At 46.4% G+C, this 22,599-nt stretch overlaps 1 protein-coding gene and 1 pseudogene across 1 annotated transcript; one reads left to right on the plus strand and one right to left on the minus strand.

The window, feature by feature from the left end:
- Window positions 1-340: 340 nt before the first annotated feature.
- On the minus strand, window positions 341-8,231 carry LOC115503901 (annotated as a pseudogene).
- KCTD7 (potassium channel tetramerization domain containing 7) lies at window positions 8,105-20,792 on the plus strand. Its single transcript, XM_030300223.1, has 5 exons — window positions 8,105-8,457; window positions 11,548-11,717; window positions 14,616-14,794; window positions 15,252-15,624; window positions 19,590-20,792. The coding sequence occupies exons 1-5, from the start codon at window positions 8,314-8,316 to the stop codon at window positions 19,591-19,593; spliced, it is 870 nt and encodes a 289-aa protein (XP_030156083.1). The 5' UTR covers window positions 8,105-8,313; the 3' UTR covers window positions 19,594-20,792.
- The last annotated feature ends 1,807 nt before the right edge of the window (window positions 20,793-22,599 follow it).

A 22,599-nucleotide genomic window follows, 5' to 3' on the forward strand; every position in this document is an offset into this window, starting at 1 on the left:
ACGTTCTTGGATATTATTAGCTTCTTATTTTTTTTTAATTTTTTTTTCAACGTTTATTTATTTTTGGGACAGAGAGAGACAGAGCATGAACAGGGGAGGGGCAGAGAGAGAGGGAGACACAGAATCGGAAACAGGCTCCAGGCTCTGAGCCATCAGCCCAGAGCCTGACGCGGGGCTGGAACTCACGGACCGCGAGATCATGACCTGGCTGAAGTCGGACGCTTAACCGACTGCGCCACCCAGGCGCCCCATTATTAGCTTCTTATAAAAGAGACATGGAGAACATTTACAGGAAAGATTTCAGAACCTCAGTGGAATGGGCAGCTTCATATGATGCCATGTCACTAGTGATTTATTTATTTTAGTCTACATACTTTCCAAGAAGGTCACCATCTCTAAATAAGAAATCATCCTTGTGGTCCAGAACTAGTTTGGTGCTTCCATATTCTGGGAGAAGAACTTTATCTCCAACTTTCGGGCTAACTAGTTGAATCTCTCCACCCTTCCCTGTAGAGCCTGATCCAACAGCTACTACTGTTGCTTGCAGTGCTTTTCCTTGAGATTTTTCTGGAAGCATAATGCCTCCTTTTGGTTACAGTTTTGGCTGCACTCCTTGCAACTAAAACTCAAGGAGGGGAAGAAACTTTCTAAATGCCTGTCCTGCGGTGACTCTAGCTGCCGCACCTCCCACTCTGCTCTCATGCCACTGCCATCACAAGGGGACCCCCCAAAACACTGTTTTTTAAAAGAAATCAAGAGATGGAACCCCGTAATCCTACAGTTAAAAAAACTGGGATCTCGAGTAGCGAGATGTAAGTGGTGACTTACCCAAAGCTACACATCTGGTTACACTTAACATTGACTTTCAGTTTCTCTTCTAGTGAGTCTCATTATTTATCCAGTTCTTTTGATGAAAAGTTAGTAATCTTGATACTCTGACACTTGGCTATCGATTGTTCTTCACAAATGAATCATTGAGACTTGAATCAGAAATGAAGCAGAAATGAGCTATTAGGACATTTATATGGAGCACATTTGAAAAGATCACAATGCAGTTAGGATGGATTTATTTCTCTTATACAGGGTTTGGCAAACTACACCCAGCGAGCCAAATCTGGCGACACCTACCGTATATGTCTTACCTATGGCTGCTTGCTCTCTACAGCTGCAGGTAGAGTAGAGACAAACTATATGGCCTGCTAAGCTGAAAATGGTTCCTACCTGTGCCTTTACAGAGAAGTATGCAAACCCCTGCTCTTACAGATAATTTAAATCCTATCCTGCCTCCAGATATTTAACTATTTCACTACACCTTAATGTCTCTAGCTAACCAAAAGGACTCTCAGCTGGCAATTCCAAACAAAGGTCAGAATAATCATCAGAGCTAGAAAGTCCCCAAATGGCAAGTTGTTTTTCCCTAATACCCTTTGCCTGCCTCCGAGAAACAACAGGCCCTTCCCAGCCTCAACCCCAACAAACTCTCTGAGTGGGTGGGGACGCCTAGGAGGACAAAGACTGTGGAATGGTGGTGGAGAGGCCCAAAGAGAAGGGCACATTAGGAAACGGTACATTTTCTTAGGGTGCAGGGGATTATATTTCCAGCTAAATTCTTTTTCCATTTGGTGGAATCATGTTGAGGTGACATATTCAAGCTGGGAAGTGCTTAAGCCTGAAATGATAGACTGATGAAAATGCCACACAGGGGCACCTGGTGGCTCAGTCGATTAAGCACTGGACTCTGATGTCAGCTCAGGTCATGATCTCAAGGTTCATGAGATCAAGCCTTAAGACAGGCTCTGCCCTGACAGTGTGGATTCTCTGTCTCCTTCTCTCTCTCTCTCTCTGCCCCTCCTCCCTTTCTCTCTCTCTCTCTTTCTCAAAATAAATGAGCATTAAAAGAAAAAAAAAAAAAAGAAAGAAAGAAAATGCCACACAAACTGGGCATGAGGTGGGAGGGAGAATTGGGAATGTGGCTCCAATATACTCACCCACCCATGGGATTTGACCATAATGCTTCAGAAGTGACTGGAACCAGCCTCATTTAGAGACATAAGGGGTGAGAAAGTAATATGCAATAGTAGGTAGGACAACGATGGGCCCTCAAACCACATTCATAAAACACCGTGGAATTCTCATGTTATTTTTGTATCTGTTTCATATGTTATTTTTGTTTTATAATTAATAATTGAAAATATAAAACAAATTCACCAAAAGCCTACATGCAAGGAGCTTGAGGTGAGAGCATTTCAGGGCCCATGTCCTCTTGCAGTGAAGATGTCCATGGTTACCAGTATACACCCCAAACCAAAGAGCATTCCCTTAATGTTCACTCTGGATAAGACTCCTAGGCCTTCTCACAACATGAGGGGGAGCTCCTTCCCACTAGCTAAGAGTGATGGCATTCTGAAATTCTCTACCTCTTTGATATTAATAACAGCAATTCATGCCCCTGTGTACTACTAATACCAATAAAAGACAAGAGGAAGAAATATATGGAGAGGTAATAGTTTGAATGTGATCACAGCACAAATTCCTTTCAGCATTCATCTATTGAGTCCCTACTATGTGCCATTCATTGTACTGGACCTTGTAGATATTACAGGGAGTAGTAAGACACCAAAATGGACGCCCCCGCCCTGCTTTTTGACTTCCAGGAAGGTAGATATTGGGAAGTCTGCTACAGCCACAGCAAAAAGGAAAAGTTTTAATGCTTCCACATTCAAGCTTGCCTCCCAAAAGAGCAAGAATCATGGCTTCTGACTCAGTGTTCACTTTTCCTCCTCCAAACCTCAAGTGCTTTGATCTGCTTGGTGAAAGTTAGGTCGCTCGTGGAATCCAGGATACAAGGTACTCTGGGGAAAGTAGCTTTTAGATTTTAAGCTTCTAGCATTCAGTGAGCCACACTTAAGAGGGATCAGAAAAGAGGTGAGAAAGACAATCTAAACATCAGTCACATTTACCAAAGCGGATGATAGGAAGAGAAGTCCAGGCTAAGAAATAGCAGTGGTTAATCAACAGGGTACACCAGAGGCTTGGGGAGAGCTGACCTGGGGTGAGAACAAGTGGGCCATCAGCCAAGCTTTTGTGCCATGGGAAGCTGTTGGCAAACAACCTCCTCCTCAAGGCCAGGAGAGCAAGGGAAGGCCAACCATCTAACTTCATCCTGTCAGTCATGATGTTTCTCCCTTTGTGCCAGTGGATAAGAAACAAGGAGTTGTGGGGCACCTGGATGACTTGGTTGGTTGAGTGTCTGACTCTTGGTTTCAGTTCAGGTCATGATCTCACAGTTCGTGGATTCAACCCCCATGTCAGGCTCTGCACTGACAGCTGCGGAGCCTGCTTGGGATTCTCTCTCTCTCTCTCTCTCTCTCTCTCTCTCTCTCTCTCTCTCCTCTCCCCTCTCTCTATCCCTCCTCTGCTCGCTCTCTCTCTCCCTCAAAACAAATAAACATTAAACAAGGAGTAGAGAGAATTGGGGGAAATAAGGAAGGATGGGAACACTTGGTGGAAAAATGCTGAGTTAGGTTTTGAACATGGTAAATTTGAAGCACCCTTAGGGACATCCAGTTAGAGATGTCAAGTAGTCAGTTTTATGTACAATAAGGGTATAAAGTTCAGGAGAAACAGCTGTGTTGGAAATTTAAATTTGGGAATCTTTAACATATAGACTGTGGTTGAAACCATACCTTGAGAGTATATGTAGAATAGGAAAGAAGCAAGCCAAGGGCTAATTCTGGGATCCAATGGCTCTGAAGAGGTAAGATGGTGAATGAACCCTGCAAAAGAGACAGGAAAGAGATGGAAAGGAAAGGAAAGGAAAGGAAAGGAAAGGAAAGGAAAGGACAGGAAAGGCTCATGGAATTCAAAGGAGGAGGGGGTTTTAAGAGACTCCACTGTGGTATGATCTAGAGAGTTCAAGAAGGACAGATGGTTGGGCTTGGCAGTTAGAAAGCCATGCTGATCTTGGGGAGAGCAGTTTCAGTGATGGGTGTGAAACCTACTCTGCAATGGGGATAAGGAAATAGAGGAAACAGTATGGACACTTGTGAGAATACTCGCTACCATGGGACAGAGAAAGAAGGTGTGCTACCTAGAGAAGGATGCAAGATTGAAGAAGAATTTTTATTTATTATGATGGGAGAAACTGGCACATAATATAGGCTCCAGCCAAGAAAACCATACAGAGGAAGAGACCAAAAATTCAGGAGAGAGAAGGGTTAACTTATAGAGCAAGTACAAGTTAGAGCCTCCTTGGGGAGATTTAGCCTCAAACCCAGAGGAGATGGTTAACTTGAGGGTGAGATGGTAGGAAGTTGAGGAAGTTCTTCATGCCTGATAGCTGCATTACTCTATGCAATAAAAGCCAAGTTTCCATTTGCTGGAAGGAGAGGAGATATCCTGGAGTGCAGAGGGGCCTTGGAAAGAGAAAGTTTGGAAATAGAAAAGGAAGCTGACTTGGATATTGACTGGATTTATTGTGGTAATCTTTTTTGCAATTTATACAAACATTGAATCATTATGTTGTACACCCAAAACTAATACAATGTTATATGTCAATTATATCTCAACTAAAGAAAAAAAGAGGGGTGCCTGGGTAGCTCTGTCAGTTAAGCGTCCAACTCGATTTTGGCTCAGGCCATGATCTCGTGGTTGAGAGTTCAAGCCCCACGTCAGGTTCTGCACTGATAGCATGGAGCCTGTTTGGGTTTTTCTCTCTCACTCTCTCTCTCTACCCCTCCCCTGTTCATGCGCTCGCTCTCTCTTGCTCTCTCTCAAAATAAATAAACATTAAAAATAAAAAAGGAAAGAGCTGACTAGAAGAAACACATGGACAGATGGCCCAGTGGCACTGCATGAGTTAATCATGCATTTATAGTGGTATCTAAATTCATATGGTGATGGCACTTATCCAGAGATAGAGCACAGAAAGCTGATGGGTTAATCTAATGGGTTTTGTCCCTTGGTCAGGTGCTGGCAAGGGAACACAGGAAGACATTCCCTAGGGAGATGTTTAGATGGATATGTGGGGTCATGGTAGGATAGGGGAGAAAATAAAATCAAGTGATTTTATTTTATTAGCTACCTGAGAAAAAAGGGTGAGAGGGCAAGGGACCATCAGTCTTAAGGAAGTAGAAAAGCAAAAACAGTTTTGGGAGAAAGAATCTAGAGATCAAAGATCAATTTATTGGAGTTAAAACTTGGAAGGTGGAAGACTTCTGGGCACTAGCAAAACTCCTCCACAGAGTATTTCCACTCCCCCCCCCCCTTTTCTCTTTCTTTCTTCCCATTCTCCCTTCACTTCACTCAGAACCATGCTTTTTTTCTTCACTCCTCTCTGAAACAAGAATACCTTTAAAGAGCTTTAAATGGAGGAGTGACATGATTTGATATGAAATGTTCAGAGCAGCAAGAGACATTAAAATAAGATTTGTAGCAGCACTGATTGATACAACACTAGGAAATAATTAAATATTCATCAGTGGCATGGATAACGCGGCCTTTATTTAGTCTAAAAACAAAAATTAAGCTGCATTGCTCAGTGGTGTAGACAGGGGTAGTTAAACTTGGAAAACAAGGAAATGATTGTCAGAAAAGTAAAGATGCTGGTGACCTCTGGGAGAATGGAGGTTGTCTTCATCAGGGAGGACCCTTGGAGCATGTAGGGACTGGTAATATTCTAGTTCTTGATTGAGTAGTGGTTTTATGGGTAGCTCCTTTATAATTATTCTTCAAACCGTACATATATAGTTTTGCACTTTGCTGTATCATATATCCTAACTAAAGAGAAAACATGCATGGAATGATACATACGATATATAGGAGGGGGGGATGAAATTAGGGAGGTATGTGCAGACACAAATGTGTTTGTGATATTGCATTTCATGAGCAGGGAGCTAAGTATTATCTATAATTGTTTACGTGTCTAAAACATTTAAATCAAAATGAAAACTGAAAAGGTGATATGGAAAAGAAGATGGATGCTTTTGCTTCTGTTTTCATTTCCTTTCTGGTTGTTAAATTATTCAGTAAGTTAGAATAAGGAGGGAAAATTCAGTAGCTGAATCAGTACTCTGGAGATTTGCCAGCATTCAGTTCTTTTTGTTAGGGAGACATGGAGAATAGAATCCAGTTACTAATCTCAGGGCTTGATCTCAGGCCTGTTTGTTTGGTTTACTCTTGGAGAAGTGATCCCAGAGTATACCTGCCTGTATTCTGACAACAGCCCCCACCTCTGCATGAGTATGTGCTACTCATCCCATCCTTCTCTTAAAGGCTCACTGACCCTTCCCTGCAGCCTTCATGTGAACTGGCCTGGAAGTCATTCCACTGTTGGGTGGGGATAGCTGCTGCCAGCAAAGTGCCCTGCTTTCCCAGAAAGCCTGTTCCAACCCCTTCCCACTCATTCAGCAAGTCCTCATTCCAGGCTGCTGACCTTGGATCCAACCCCCCCCCCCCCCCGCCCCACCAAACGTGTAAACAGAAACAACTGGGAAACTGTATTACTAAAGGAAATCCTCAGCAGAAATGGAAAATGAAAACTCCAACACATTCAGAACGCAATGTAAAACTAGTTACACATGGATTTCCCCACCTCCCGAGCCTCTGGGTCTCCCTTCTCATTCTCTTTATACAGGCTTTCCTTAAGGAGTTGGAAAAACTGTCTTCCTGACTCAGTTCTGTGGTTTTCTCACATGGATTCCTAGGGTGAGGAGAGGCCACCTGGGAGGGTGGAGAAATGGAAGGAAGCTGGTCCAGGTAACTCCATGTTGAGTGAATCAACCCAGGATCTGCTCAGACTTCTTGTTAGGTAAGATAATAAAATCCTCATTTAAGCCAAGTTTGGTCGCAGTTTCTGTTACAGCTGAAACGTCCTAATTGTCATGGGACAGAAAGAGGAAATTTTGTTATACATGTCCTTGGGAAGGGCTGGAGAGAGTAGTGATAGATAAGAGAAAGCCTCAAGGGGCCCTCTTTAGGGCAGTACTACTCCAAGTGTGGTTCATGCACCTGCAGCATCAGGATAACTTGGGAGTTTGTCAGCAGTGCGAATGTAAGGGCTTCACTCCAGAGAGACCAAATCAGATTCTCTGGAGGTAGGTGATTTCGATGCAACTGATGTGGGGGAAAACACTGACCTGGAACACTTCTCCACCTGGGAGTGTGATTGGTCCAACAGAGGAAGTGCTGTGTGTGCCTCTAGCTCATTGCCCACCTCTCTGAAGCTGCTCCAGTCTTCTAGGTCTCAATTGCCTTTTCTGTCACAACAGTAGGATCAGATGAGGAACTGGGTGTAAAAATGGTTTGAAAGAGCTCAGAGCGTGATGCCTAGGAGAGTCAGTTCCTGAGCTGACCCAGCCCCTCCCAGGGGACACAGCCTGAGGCTGCAGACAGTATGTCAGCTTCTTTGGGTGGGGCCTGTGTCCATCCGCGGAGGAACTGGCACTTAGAGGATGGAGAGTCACTGTCATTTTTAACTGAACTCAGGTGCTCCTATTTTGAGGTTTCTTCTTTTCGGGTTCCTGCATGAGTCCATCAGGAAGGACTGGAAACCCAGGTTTTGCCCTTGTGGCCTGTGGAGGGTCGCCCGATCGCAATGCTGCCCCTCCTCTCTCACAACCTCAGCCGTCCTCCCGCCACACCCTCCGCATCCTCAAGACGTCCTCCCGCCGCCACCTCCACTGAGGTGACCTGGTCCTCCCCTCCTACGGATTTCCCCGGCCTTCGACGCCCAAGGAGACACAGAACCCACTGCCCTGAAGACAGAACAGCTAGTTCGAGAGCCCTGCCTCCTGTCTAGTTACTAGGCGTCGACTCCAATGCGGGAGCCACCCTCCGAGCCAACGAGGAGGGTCCGCGTAGATGTGGCGATCTCGCGCGCCGCCCTGTGCGCCGGACGGATAGCGAATGGAAGGGGCGCGCCCGCTGGCCTGAGGACCAATCAGAGCAGGGCAGGCAAGCAGGTCCGGCTCCCAGTGGCCACTCGGGCGCAGACTCAACGCGTTGCCTGCTCTTGGACTGGACAAGCCTCCTGCCGATCAGGGGCGGAGCAAGAGGAGCCTCGGCCAATAGCGGGAGGCGGCTGGGTCAGGCCGGTGGCCTTGCGGTCCGCGCGGTGGTCCGTGAGCCTGTTGGCGCTGAGGGAGTGGCCGCCCTCCGGCTCTCGCGCGCTGCGCTCTCCAACCCCCCCCCCACCCCGCCCCCGGGCCCGCCCGTCGGCCGCGCCGCGTCATGCCGGGCGCTGCTCGGCGCTAGTGCCCGGGGCCGCCGCCTCCCGCCCGCCCGAAGCCGCGCCCACTGTCCAGAGCCAGAGGGATGGTGGTAGTCACGGGGCGGGAGCCAGACAGCCGTCGCCCGGACGGTGCCATGTCCAGCTCCGACGCCGAAGACGACTTTCTGGAGCCGGCCACCCCGACGGCCACGCAGGCGGGGCACGCGCTGCCCCTGCTGCCTCAGGAGGTACCCGGGGGGTGGGGCGTGGGAAGGGGCGCGGAGGGAGAAGCAGGTGCCCGGCAGAACTGACCTTGGGGTGTGAGCAGCGCCGAGGCTGGGGTCGGGGCGGGGGGGGGAGGGGGTCGGGCTGAGGGCGGCGCCAGAAGAGCCGAGCTGCCCAGCCCACTCATCCTCCTGTAAAAGGCACAGGTGTGTCTTCCTGTCCCCGGGGGGCACCTGATCTCCCCACCCCACGCCCCCCTCTTGCAGTGTTCACTCGCTGCAAGGTTGGTTTACTCCCACCCCTAAGTCCCATCCTTAACAACTAGAGGAGGGAGGGTAGTCTGTGGGAAGGGAACCTTGGAGCCCCAAGAGATGAGAGTGTCTTCTAGAAAATCAGGGAGGAGGCCTTCGTGGTTGCCCAGACCCAACCTCCAGCTGCCCAGAAAGTGGGGTCAGGGACTCTGTGCAGATAAGAAGCAGGCTAATTAATAGATGTGTCCACACTCACCTGACACCTCCATGGCTTTCCTTCCCACTGGTCTTGATGTGATAACAGTATCACATTTAGAGCTGAAATGTCACTCAAGAGAAGGGGAAAGAGAAGGGAAGGTGGGGCACTGCTGGGAGCTGAAGAGGGAGACAGAAGGTAGGAGCTAAGGTAGTGCTGATGTGGGGGCCTGTGGGGTGTGGAGGAATCCTAGGAGAATGGACAGCTCCAGAGGGGCAGGGCTGGGCCGGGGGTGGCTCCTCCCCTGGGGATTAGAAGCCTGTGCCCTCGACATCATGAAACACAACAATGAGCACAACTCTAGCAGTACTCTTTGCAGTTGCGGGGGGGGGGGGGTGCGGGGTTCAGCCGTTAGAAACACTGTGGTGCTTACTTTTCATGCACTGTCATTGGGGAAACAATGGGGTTTGAGACAAAGAGGCAACACCCAGAGACTGTAGGCCAGCTCCCCCCCAGATACATTGTTCCATGTGAGATCCAGAACAGTTTTTGGTTGCTTTTGCCTCTGTGCCTCAGTCTTTTCAGCTCTACTGTGGAGCAGACACTTGGATTGGTATGAGATATCCTTGGAAAAGGTGTAAAGAGCTCCAGAAATGTAAAGCATTCTTATCTCAAAATATTTGAGTCCTCGCTATGCACCTAGAATAGTTTTATTGGAGCTATAGACTAAGTAGAAGGCATTTGTTATCCTTTGGTTGCAGAAGAGTAACAGTGCATATGCACAGAAGAACTGTACATAACCTTTCTATTTCATTCATTCATTCACTCATTCATTTAATGCACACTTGGGTCTTTGCTGCGTGCCAGGCACTGCACTAGGCTCTGGGTAACTTTGATTTAATGTATTTTAATCCTACTTTAGTTCACAAAGAACTTTTAAAAAGTTGATATTATTTTACTTATATGTGAAATCTAAAAAACAAACAAAAAAACAACAAAGCATAAATAGACCCATAAATACGGAGCACAAGCTGGTGGTTGCCAGAGGGCAGGAAGGGTGGAGGGATGGGCAAAATGGGTGAAGGGGAGTGGGAGGTATTTGCTTCCAGTTATGGAATAAATAAGTCACGGGGATAAAAAGTACAACATAAGGAATACAGTCAGTGAAATCATAATGGTAATAAATGGTGGCAGGTGGTAGCTACACTTGTAAGCATACCGTGTAAAGACTTAACAAATCACGGTGTCATACACCCAAAACTAATGTAACGTTATGCGTCAACTACACCTAAAAAAATGTAGGAAAAAAAACTGGAAGGCTGGGGGAAAGGACTATCTGGTAAACATACACTGGAGCTTTAGAGATGTAATATTGAAAAGTATGCACTCGTACAAAATTTTAGTCAATCTGGAGGTTGTGGGAAAATTAGAGAGAACTGGCTTCATTTCTTTAAAACTACAAGCAGTGAAAGATATTCCCACCCTCCACCTCCCCAAAAAAAGGTCCTGAGTATTTTAGGGAGAACCTAGAACTTCTCCTAGCAAATCTATACCATCATTCCCTGTTCTTCCCCCTGCCCTTGCCTCCGGAACCTTAGCTGGACGGGGGACTGATCTCACTCTACAGATGAAGAAAGAAGCAGCGAGGTACAAAGAATGAGGATTGGATGCCTGGAATTGTTCCACAAACACCTATGAGCCCTGCTGCGGGTGGCCTCATGATTAGTGAACAAGATGCCGTCCCTGCCCTCAGGAAGCTTGAGGTCTAGAAGGGAGAGCTGACAGAGGAAAATAACTGCTGGTGTACCGTGCTAGGCGAGGAGGGTGTGTGGTCCATGGTGAAGGCACGATGGAGGGAATGTTCAGTTAACTCTGTCTTGGGTGCATGTGAGGAACAATAGAACAGAAATGCTTACAGAATTGGGAAACTTAACGAGAAGCTTTTATTTTATTTTTTAAGAAAGAGAGAGTGTGCGCATGTGCACACAACTTGGGGACGGGCAGAGGGAGAGAGAATCTTAAGCAGGCTCCACACTCAGCATGGAGCCTAGCGTAGGACTCCATCTCACAACCCTGGGATCATGACCTGAGCTGAAATCAAGCTACCTAACCCGACTTAGCCACCCAGGCGCCCTGAAGAGAAACTTTTAGAATGCGCGGATGCTGCTAACCTATATGGTGCCTTGGTGTGTATTAGAGAAAGGACACACAGCTGGGCTAGCAGATCACTCTCAGATCGGTGTCCTTGTGCAGTGAACAACATACACCACACACGGGGCAAATGCATTTGCTAGATGGACAAAGGGAGAGTGGAAAGAACATTCTGGACAGAGAAGACAGCATGAGCAAGGGCATAAAAGTGACAAATTCAGGAAGTGGAAAAGAGGACAATGACGGCTTTGAACTCCAGAACAGCGATAGCAGAATTGGGGTGGGAAGGCCTGATTTAATGGCTGTGGGTGGGGTGGGGGGGAGTGGGTAGGACTTGGCAACTGATGAGTGTGGGGAAAGAGAGGAGAGAGAAGAACATTCAGAAAGACTCCTGGATTTTAGTGTTGGGTGACTGAATGGTGTAGCACTAATAAGATCCCAGAAGACCACAATCAGAGCAGCCTCTGTTCTCATTCCCCAATGCCTGGCTGAAAGTGCCGGTGGTTCCTTTCCAGTTTCCTGAGGTTGTTCCCCTTAACATTGGAGGGGCTCACTTCACCACACGCCTGTCTACCCTGCGGCGCTATGAAGACACCATGCTGGCGGCCATGTTCAGCGGGCGACATTACATTCCCACAGACTCCGAGGGCCGGTACTTCATTGACCGGGATGGCACCCACTTTGGGTATGTTTCTCCCTCTATGATCAACCTTATAGTTCTAGTTAGTAGGACCTGGGCTTCAATATGGGGCTTTGGTATCTTCCATTAATACCCAGAAAAGAAAATAGCAAATGTACTGATGGAATTTAATAAATGTGCTTATTGAATTGGATCAAAAGCCATAGTATCTTTCCCAGAGGAGACAAGGACAGCCAGAGAGAGCCCAGGTGCCACACACTGGCTGGATGTGATGAAATTGGAGACCAGGAAGTTGTCATCTGTATGGAATAGGTGTGATGCCACCTGTAGGCAGGGGAGCCCCAAAACAACTTCTTGGAGAATATCCTCAGATTCAGATTCTGGGGCTCCACATTAGCATTAGGGAGGGACATGGTGTATGACCGTGGTTCTCAGACTTTCTTTGATGGTTTAAAACAAATGAACAAAAAAGGTGAAGGAAGGGCCAACATATGATTGCCATCTTTTAATTTTGCCAAGAAAAGCCTTTAGAAAAAAACAAACAAACACCTTCAATTGTGACTGTCATTTTAACGCTAAAACACAGAAAGACACAATCTCAAAAAAGAAAATAGCCCTTCCCAAGGAAGGACTTCTGATACCTTAACACGTAAACAATTTAAAGACTTTATGTTTTAGTTTCCTTGCTTGTGAAATGAGAAATAATTACAGCTGCCTCACAGGCCTGCCATGCTGATTACGTAAAGAGCCTTGGTGTGACCCCTCACCGGGTCCTTCCAGAGCATGTGGCTGAAGCTCTTTGCCCCTTCAGTCTAACTTTGGAGATGACTACAGAACTAACATGATTCTTGACCTTCGACACATTGGCTAAGGAGTCAGAAAGTCTCCAACTACTACGTATCTGTGCTGGCCTCCCAAGTAGGATCGCCTGCACTGGGAGAAAGGTCATTTTTATCCTCAGAAAGGAGCCTCTGGTCATGCAATTTGCTTTGAAGCATCTGGGTTTCCCCATTGGGCTGTCAGCTGCCTCCAATGCTGAGAAAACAAAGTGTCACATCGCTCTGCAGAGCTATAAAAAGATTTTTGTTTGCAGGCTGTTTGGGGGAGGAAAGTGCTGGCCCCAGCTGGCAACTCCCACAGCACTCTTAGCTGGGCCTTGCCCTGGGGTCATGTTTTTCAGAGCAGACCAAGGTTTGCTTAAGATCCTAGAGGACTAATTTGGGAAGGGGTTGTGGGGAGGAGGAACAGGCTTTGGCTCTAAGCTGATGTGCCCATGCCCAGGTGGCCATAGCTGGAGAGGGTCAGAGCTGGGCCAGGGTGTGGCAGAAAGCAGGGTATTGTGGCATTTATCCTCAGGGTGCTAGACTCCAATGGTCTGTGATTCATCATCAGCAGATGAAGTTGCTTAAAGACTCAGAGAAAATAAAATAGGGGCTCAGGGCATTTGATCAGGTAGATTTCTCTGCTGGGGCAGCTCATGTGTCCCTAGCACCCACCAGGGAGGCTGCTTGGGTCACCACCTGGGGCAGTTTCCCACTGTGATCAGTGAATAACACTTTGGACTAGAGTCTGGACCACTGTGGGTATGGACTTGGAGTCAACCATGACTGCATCTGGGCCTCTGCTAGCTGTAGCTCCTTGAGTAAGGGTATTCTTTAACCTCTCTGAGCCCCTCTTTTTCTTCATTTAAAAATGGACCTAAGATGGCACTTAAACGTCATTGAAGGGATTAAATGGGGTAACACACGAATAGTAGCTGACCCAGACTAATACTTAGTGATTGTTACTACCGTTACATCATGGTCATAGACAAACTATTGAGGCAACATCTTGATCTTGGGGTTTACTCACATTATCTTTACAGAAGTAAAGACCTTGCCACACTTAACTGGCGATGGATCTGATTATGATTACTCTTAGCACCAAAGAATCTGAAGATGGAATTAAAAGAACTGAATTTTTATTTTAAGAAAATGTAGTATGTGATTTTATTCATTCGAGAAACCAATTTGTCCAGGTGTTCAGGGTAGCATTTGCTGTCCATATAGCTACAAAATAAGATGAATGGCAAAGAAATATAGAAAATGGGGAAGGCTACTACATTGCTAGTGGAAACATAAAATGCTACAACCATTTTGTTAAGCATGCGCTTCACCTTATGACTGAACAATTCTCCTAATATTTAGCCAAGAGAAGTTGGTGCGTGTGTCCACAGAAAGTCTTATACAGGAATGTTCATCACAGCTTTACTCATAAGAGCCCTAAACTGGAAACAACTCAACTGTCCATCAGCAAGAGAATGGGTTAAATCAATTATAGTAGATCCAGCCACTTACATGAGTTTTAAGATGAGGCAAAACTAATCTTTGTTGATAGAATTCTGGGATTGAATGAGAAGAGGCAGAGGGAAACTTTGAGGAGATTGAAATGTTCTGTATCTTGGTCTAGGTGGTGGTTATAATAAAACTATACAATTAAGGTTTGTACATTTGAAAAAAAAAGATTTGTACATTTGTTGCATATTAATTAGACCTCAATTTAAATATATATGTCTTAAGGAGCCTAGAATATGTATGTTTCCATTATTCCTATATATACCCAAAAATAACAATACCTAATAAAATAAATATATCTAATGATAATTGTAAATGTAATAATGATGATACTGATAATAACAGCTATTAATGCTTATTGAGGACTTACCTTGTGCCAGGTATTTTCTAAGCACTTTTTAATCATTTAATCCCTTTATACCATTACAAGGTAGTTTTTAAATTTTCCCTCATTTTACAGATGGGAAAATCAAGGCACAGAGAGGTTAAGTTCACCTCTCCAAGGTCACACAGCTAGTAGTCTGGTTCCAGACTCTGTGCTCTAACCACTATGTGACACTGTCCAGATCCATTAGCTCCTTCTCACCAACCCTGTTTCCTTCCTGCTCAGAGATGTGCTGAATTTCCTGCGCTCAGGGGACCTGCCACCCCGGGATCGTGTACGGGCTGTGTACAAAGAGGCTCAGTACTATGCCATCGGGCCCCTCCTGGAGCAGCTAGAGAACATGCAGCCTCTGAAGGGGGAGAAAGTGCGCCAGGCATTTCTGGGACTCATGCCTTATTACAAAGGTGAGGTGTCAACTGCCCAGGGTGGTTGAGGTGTGGGAAAGGAGGGTTGCGAGGCATCTGTGTGTGCATAGGTCGTCACCAAAGAGGTGGGTCTAAGATGTATCCGTATTACTCAGGATCAGAGAGGTTTCTGCTTCCCCTTCTGCTCTCCCCTCCCAATCAAACTGGGAAGATTCAGGTTCAATAGGGCCCACTTTTCCTGTGACATCATCAGATCACATTTCAAAAGGATGATCCTCATTCTATCCTTTTGGTTTCTTTTGCCTTGGAGATCCATGATCCCTGTTTAAGTTTGTGCCTTTCACAGGCCCAGAGTCCCTTCCCCAGGATCTGCCTCTTCCCTGTTGGATCATGCCTTCACCGGGGCTCTCTCTTTGTGCCCTGACGCTGCCTTGCCCACTGCCCCCCGACCTCCTGACCCCTGTCCCAGTGATGGGTGCTGTGTTCACCCCCCTAGACCACTTGGAGCGGATTGTGGAGATTGCCCGGCTGCGTGCAGTACAGCGGAAGGCCCGTTTTGCCAAGCTCAAGGTCTGTGTCTTCAAGGAGGAGATGCCCATCACCCCCTATGAGTGTCCGCTTCTCAACTCCCTGCGCTTCGAGCGGAGTGAGAGTGATGGGCAGCTCTTTGAGCACCACTGCGAAGTGGATGTATCTTTTGGGCCCTGGGAGGCTGTGGCTGATGTTTATGACCTACTGCACTGCCTGGTCACGGACCTCTCAGCCCAGGGCCTCACTGTGGACCATCAGTGCATCGGGGTGTGTGACAAGCACCTCATCAACCACTACTACTGCAAGCGCCCCATCTATGAGTTCAAGATCACATGGTGGTGAGTAGCCCGGGTAGGGAACAGAGTCCTATCAGGGAGGGTGTCCATTCCCCTTAGTGGCACTGGGAGTAAGATCCCTGGAAGGGATACTGACTGCCCCAGACCTGCTGAGGTGAGGACCAAGTCCTGAGGCACAGCTCCAAGGGGACGGAGGTCTCCCAGCTGTACCTCGGGGTCAGGCTCAGGGCTTGTGGCCCACAGGGACCTGGTGCCTGGATTCACCTGACCTTTCCTCAAGGCACAGCAGTCTCTGCCTGAGGCTTAGGGGTCTGGGTAGCTAGGGCTTGACCAGAAAGTCCAGAGAGGTTTTGTCACTCTTGTTCTTGCAAGAGAGTTTCTGCCCTTTTTAGAGCCACGTTACCAAACTGTTGTAGGCATAATCACTTCCTCAACCCTGTTCACGTATCCCTTCTTTGTGCCTAGTGTATAGGTATGAACACAGAATATGATGGGGGGTTTACCCAGGTAGCTGCCCCACAGCCCCTGGCTGAAGAAGAAGCATCTTCTCTCCCTCTTCCTCCAGGGATAGTTCCATGCTTTGTTTTAGGATGTGGAAAGACTCTTCCTCCTGGAACATATTCTTCACCACTTTTTGGAGATGTAACCATAGTTGCCAAAGCCATGTACCAGGTTGGCCTTAGAAAAGCACAATGTTTACAGCCCTGCCTTAGGGCCTTGGCTTCTCCTACCTTCCACCAACCTTCCTTGCTTGAAGGGTTATCTTCTCAGGGCTGTAATGCAGATTTCAGAGGTTCCTTTTGAAGATTTCCCTGAATCGAGCAGATAAGTTGCATAGATCTTTTGTTATCTTTGAGATGTAACATCCTTTCTAGAGGCTCAGAATATCTCTTTGGCTGCCATTTCATGTGTTAGCATCCAATTTGTGGTGAACCTCCTTAGATAGAAACCCCCTGTGTTTTTAACCCTATTGCTTTATCCTGCTAATGTTCTCCTAGGAGAGTGTCTGTTCTGAGGAGGCAAAGAAAGGGTTGGGTGGGAGGCACAGCTATCCCGGGAGCTGTAGGAAGATAGCAGCACTTCCATCGTGTTTTACTGTCCCCATTTCAGAGACAGAAAAAGATTCACAAGGCTCTGTTCCCACTGCATTTCCTTCTTGCTCCATGTGCAGACTAGGGTGGTCAGTCGGATGTGGACACACATCCCCTAAAGGAAGAGCCATGCAGCACCAGTAATCGGAACGTAACATTTCTGTGCTGCATTAGAGACTTCTCCATGTGATCGTGATTGTGCTTGATTGTTCCTGGGTGTTTTGTAGAGAGATTTTTTGTGTATAAAAAACTAGTGAGGACAGCCTCATTGGTCTCAGTCCTGTGAGACCAATGGTTGGTGATGTAGGGAAGGGGTAGCTAAAGATGCCTGTATCCTTCTAAGGAAGAGAAGGCCAAGCCTTAGGACCTTGGCAGAACTCCTTCATAGGGCAGTGACCTCCTGGCCCTCTGTGGCAACAGGGATTCCAGGGCATGGTTTTGCACTCTTACGTTGTGTTCTTATATGGTGGAACAGAGGTATAGAATGAGATCTAAGAGGAAAGTATACAGTCAGTTGTTCAGGTTCCAAGGTATGCATCCCTTCTATTGTTCTCATCCACAGATGAATCATCACTTTTCTGGAGTTGATTTCCCTGCTTGAAACTTAGTCCAACAGCATGCCTCTTGTCTTGTTCTAACAGAAGTCTTTCATTTAAGTTGCTCCAGTTGGTGTTACTGCCTAATACAGATTCATTTTTAGACAGACACTGAGGCAAGCTATTCAGGAGAAAGGCAGTATGAGTAGAAAGCAGACAATTAATCCTAGTGCTTTCAGGAATCTGGCCTTGGCCCTGTCTCTCTCCCACCCTTGTCACAGAGTATCACAGTACTTGGTTATTTAGAGTCCATGCACGTAGGATGGAGTGATTGGTTTGCTCAAAAACAATCCCTGAAGACAAGCTTGGAGCTGCAGAGATGCTGCACAAGGACACTGTCCTTGTGCCTCTTGCTAGAGACACCCCTTTGGATCCGCTCTGCCCCTGTGTTGTTCTCACAGTGGTGTGTTCTGTGCCATTGTGGGGGAGACAAGGCACTGGGCCAGTAGACCAGGCAGCGCAGGGATACTGGCAGCCAGCTTAGAGCTCTTTCCAAACGAAGTAAAAGAATTCAGTGGCCCAATTTGGCCATTCTCTGATGAGAAGCCAAGGCCAGGCTGAAAAGTGCTTTTGGATGTGGTGGTTGGTGGTAATGGCCTCCAAATAAAGGTCATATCTGAGGAAGAGACTTCTCCCAGTTGTATCCTTTCTCAACTCTAACTGGTCAACTCTAGAGCATAAGAACGGTTGGGTTAGGAAGGAGGGCCCCAAAGGATGAACACTGCTTCCCAATCAAAAGGGAGTATATTTTCATAGCATTCTTGTGCATCGTGTTGATGGGTCAAACCAAAGTGCCTGCCTTTGGAGCTTCCATTGTGTTTGTGGGCACCTTTTCTCCCAGGTGTCATGCTCACTGGTTGGGAAGGTGAAAGTTTTAGGATACAGGATCGTGTGGTGCAATAGCAGCCATAACAAAATTCAATAAAAATGAAAAAGTTAACTAATGGCACAAAAAAGATTGAAGCAAAACCACAATGAAACACATCACACCATCCCAGAAGGGGGAATTCTTTGGGTAGCACTCTAAATAGAAGAAATACAGGACTCGTCACCACCCTTATTCTACCTTCGGTTAATTCACAAGGCTGTCCAGTGCTTATCACGTGGCAAGGAGTCAACTGTGCTCTGAAAGTTTCTATTCTTTCTTCCTGGGGCTGAGGATATTCTGGGAGCTGTCTGAACCTTGTGCCTCAGGCTGGTCAGGTGACCTTATCTTCCTGTTCTGGGTTGCTTGTTGGAAGACTAGGAAGAATGACATTTCCAAACCACAAAGTGGGGTGAGCCTCAGTGTGCAGTCTTGGCCTCAGCTGGATTTTGAAGAGGTTAAGACAAATGACAACAACAACAAAAAAACAAAAACTACTCACACTGATCCCAGTTAGAATTTCAAATATCCTTCTGCATACCTTCTGTCCATATTTGATTCTAAGTGATTAAGCTTTCTTGGGCACCATTTTGCTGCGACTCTTTCATGAAGGTAGTGGCTGCCTTGTGATCCTTAAAAGAGGGAGGCTCTATTCATCAGAAGCCAGAGTGTGAGAGACTGGGGTGGGAGAGGCACTTTTTGGAATTCTGGAAGAATCATACATGTATACATATGTTAATTGGGAGAAGGGAGGGTGGGCAGGGGTTGAGGAGGAGGGAACAAAGACTGGGTATAGGAACAGGTTGCCTCTGGAGTATGGGAGGTCACCTGGGTCCATTGTCTTCCTTCTGTACGGTGTTGGGTTCGTGTACATGGTATAACATTTCCTATGTTCGTTCACTCCCTGTCTGTGAGCGCTTTGGTGCATGGAGCCTCAGTACCCTCACGTGGCATTAAAGTAAAGAATTAGAACCTGGGTGCTGTGCCTTTCTTTTTAAAATTTTTTTTTTTTCAACGTTTTTATTTATTTTTGGGACAGACAGAGACAGAGCATGAACGGGGGAGGGGCAGAGAGAGAGGGAGACACAGAATCCGAAACAGGCTCCAGGCTCCGAGCCATCAGCCCAGAGCCTGACGCGGGGCTCGAACTCACAGACCGCGAGATCGTGACCTGGCTGAAGTCGGACGCTTAACCGACTGCGCCACCCAGGCGCCCCTGTGCCTTTCTTTTTTAGAGACTTACTCTCATCCCTCCTCTGCCCCCCACTGTGCGAGCAAATCACAGACTATGTCTCGATTTCTGCTTAAAATGTGTTATATTTTTAAATACTCAGCTAAATAAAAGAGGCTCTTTCCTGAGACCAGCCCCTGAACTTCTGCCCTGACTTGAAGTTAGAGGGAGATGGGCACCATGAAGGCCCTTCTGCAGTAACTGTAGCCTTGTCTCTGTTCCAGGTAGGAGTGTGCCCACCCAGCCTAGGCTTTGCCCTCTTGTGTTGAGAGGTCTTCAGGGGAAGAAGATACCACAGTTGCATGGTCACTCTGTGGCTAACAGCCATGTCAGGTGGTTCTGAAAGAAATCCCTCCTATCATGTCACCACTTCTTTCAAGGGCGAGATAAATGGCTCTAAGCTTATGTAAGCCTTAGTGGTTAAGACCCTTACTTGAGGAAAATGGGTATAAGTTGCCCTTCCTCTGAAAGCAGAGTTTGACACCTTCCTGGCTAATGAGTGTCCTCATCAGGATGCCCCGTGGAGTCACTTAATGGAATCACTTTCATGGAAAGGTGAGTTCTGACATGCTGGGTAGCTATGCTACCCTCCAAGTGCTTCCTTAAATCCCTGATTATTCTGACTTTTAAACAAAAGCACTGCTGCATTACCTGTGCCAAATGTATTCCCTGACCTAATTACTGTGCACACAATCACATAGTAATGATACACTAATAATACTTAATAAGTTGGAAACTGAAGCTCATGGAGACATAATTGCCTCAAGGACAGATAGCTAGTAAATGGCCAAGTCAGGATTCAAACCCAGGGCCCTTTTCGGAAATCCTCACAGGTGTTCAACAGAGCCCTCCCTTCTTGTCAGTGGGACACTGACAACAGAGCTCAGTGTCCCACCTCTGAGACTCAGGGCTTCACCCTGCTTCAGTCTGTGCAGATTTTAAAAGCAGATACTCTAGAAGTCATATTAGAAAACTTCCTTGGATGCGTAGGTCTTAAGTAGTCCCTGAGTATTAAGGAGCTAGCTGGGGTCCCCAGTGTGCCGCCCTTCTTAGTAAGGGGCACATGTTTGCTAGATGGAGAAGGACCCTGCTCATGGGCAATGAGTGGAGGTCAGTAGTGGCTCTCTGGCTGGATCCTGGGTATGGCAGGATGATCCGGGACAGCTTGAGTTAATCAGACTCTTGCAGCCTCCTGGCCTAACCACACAGATGCAGCCTGATCATGTGGGGAGTGTGCCTGAGGCCGCGGCCCTCAATCCTGCCTATTTGTTCCTTTGTCATCATTTTGAAGATGATCTCTTAGCTAGCTTTGGTTACCTTTCATTTTGATTTGCTTAACTTCTAGCATGTTGCTCAAGCTTGTGTTCACTTACCTTTAACTTCCTGTCCTTTGACTCCTTACCATTTTGTTTTTCCTTTCATGTACTTTATACCGTTCTCTATTTTTTAAACATAATTTTAAACTTTATTTCTAACATAACTTTAAAATAAAGTGCCTATATGAATAGGATGCCAATGAGCATCTTGTTCTGAGCAAGAGTAATTATGTGCCTTTTTTCCCTTCTCCAGTCATTTCTACAATGATCTTACTAGCTGTGAACATTAGGCATCTCATTTCTCCCTTAGGTGAATATCTTCTTCTAAAGTCTAAATATAAGGAAAAACTGATAGTGTTATTACAAAAGTCGTAGATCTGATGTCCAAGCTTTTACCTCCCCCTCCACAAAGCTCCCGTCCCAGCATATACACACAGTAACAGTCAGTTGAGTCTTAGAAACGAGGCAGCCCCATTCCCGATTGCTAAGGACTTCTTCCGTCACACACTTGTTCTTCCTGAGCATTGACGTAATCTGAAGATCCTGGGATTCTACCACCCCCAACCGCCTGGAACCAAGTGGAAACAGAACTATTGTGCACCAGGGAAAAATCCAGCACAACTGTAAGAAGGCTGAGTTGAACCATCTTGAGCCATCCAGAAATACTTCATAAAAGGGGCCTATAATCAGATTGTGATGCACCTTTCTCACCCTTCTGTGATCTCAGTAGCAACCTGAATCACCCTTCCACAAACCATGACTTTTAGAAGATTCTCTTAATGTATTATAGACCCTGTTTTTTCTTTTTTTTCCTATATTAAGTGACCTTGGCAGATGGCCTAGCTCCAGTAGATCTTTGGAATAGATGTATACATACTTATCTCCTTTATTAATAAAATTAAGAAATAGAACCCCAAAAGCACCACAAAACTTGGAGCTTGACCTCCGTTAAAAGAAATTTATAAGTTAAGAATTTAGTTGAAATCTTTATACTTTTGTTATTTTTGTAAAGGGATTGGATGGTATCCTGAGTAGGTTTAAGTCCCTAGAATGTTATCATGGGTAGGTTTAAATCCCTATAAATGCCTTTTTTAGTGTGTTTTTCAACATTACATCCTTATCTTCAGCTCTGCCTCCGCTTACTCTGCCCCAGGGACCCATCTTTGTGTGTACGTGTCATGGGTGCCTACTGTCCCTACTCTTACAATGTCATCTCCATCTCTCCACCCCCTCCACCATCACCACCCCTCCCCCAGCTCACGACTGTCCTGTCTTTGGCATTTTAAAGCTGGTTGCCTACTTCTGGCCCTGCCTCATCCAGCATTTGGTAGCCAGCCCTGGCAGTGATGCTTTGTCCAGCACTGCCCCCAAACTTCTCAGTCAGTTAGGTGCTCTTTGCACTGAGGTCCCTGACTTTCCAGTTCAGCTTTTTCACCTGGCTTGGTAGGATTGAAAGAGCCTTTTTTCAGCCCTTGTCTTGAAGCTCTGTATCTATTTCCACAGAGGCAGCAGAGTGTACTTACAGGACCCCACTGAACAGATAAGTTAATTTCACCCTCCTCTACCCTTGGAAGGGATAAGCAAAATACTCTTCCTGGAAACTATGTTCACCAAGAACTTCCTAACAAAGATACGGACTTCCCTGGTGAGCTGACCACATCCCTATTGGCCGAAATAAGGAGGCATTATTCACTTGGTGCTCCCAAAAGTCAAGGCAGAATGTATCTGCCCCCAGACATATTCAGACAATGTTCCACCCAGATGCTTAATTTTATACTTCCAAATGCAGCTCTATTTGGAAATTTCCGTTGGTTCAGAGAGGCAGAGGAATCCTCTCTGAGGATTGAGGACATTGAGGAATCCACTCTGTAGTCACCTGCAGGAATGACTACATAGGCTGGACCACTTAGCCTAGAGG

The sequence above is a fragment of the Lynx canadensis genome, chromosome E3, assembly GCF_007474595.2.
Source record: "Lynx canadensis isolate LIC74 chromosome E3, mLynCan4.pri.v2, whole genome shotgun sequence".
NCBI classification, from domain to species: domain Eukaryota; kingdom Metazoa; phylum Chordata; class Mammalia; order Carnivora; family Felidae; genus Lynx; species Lynx canadensis.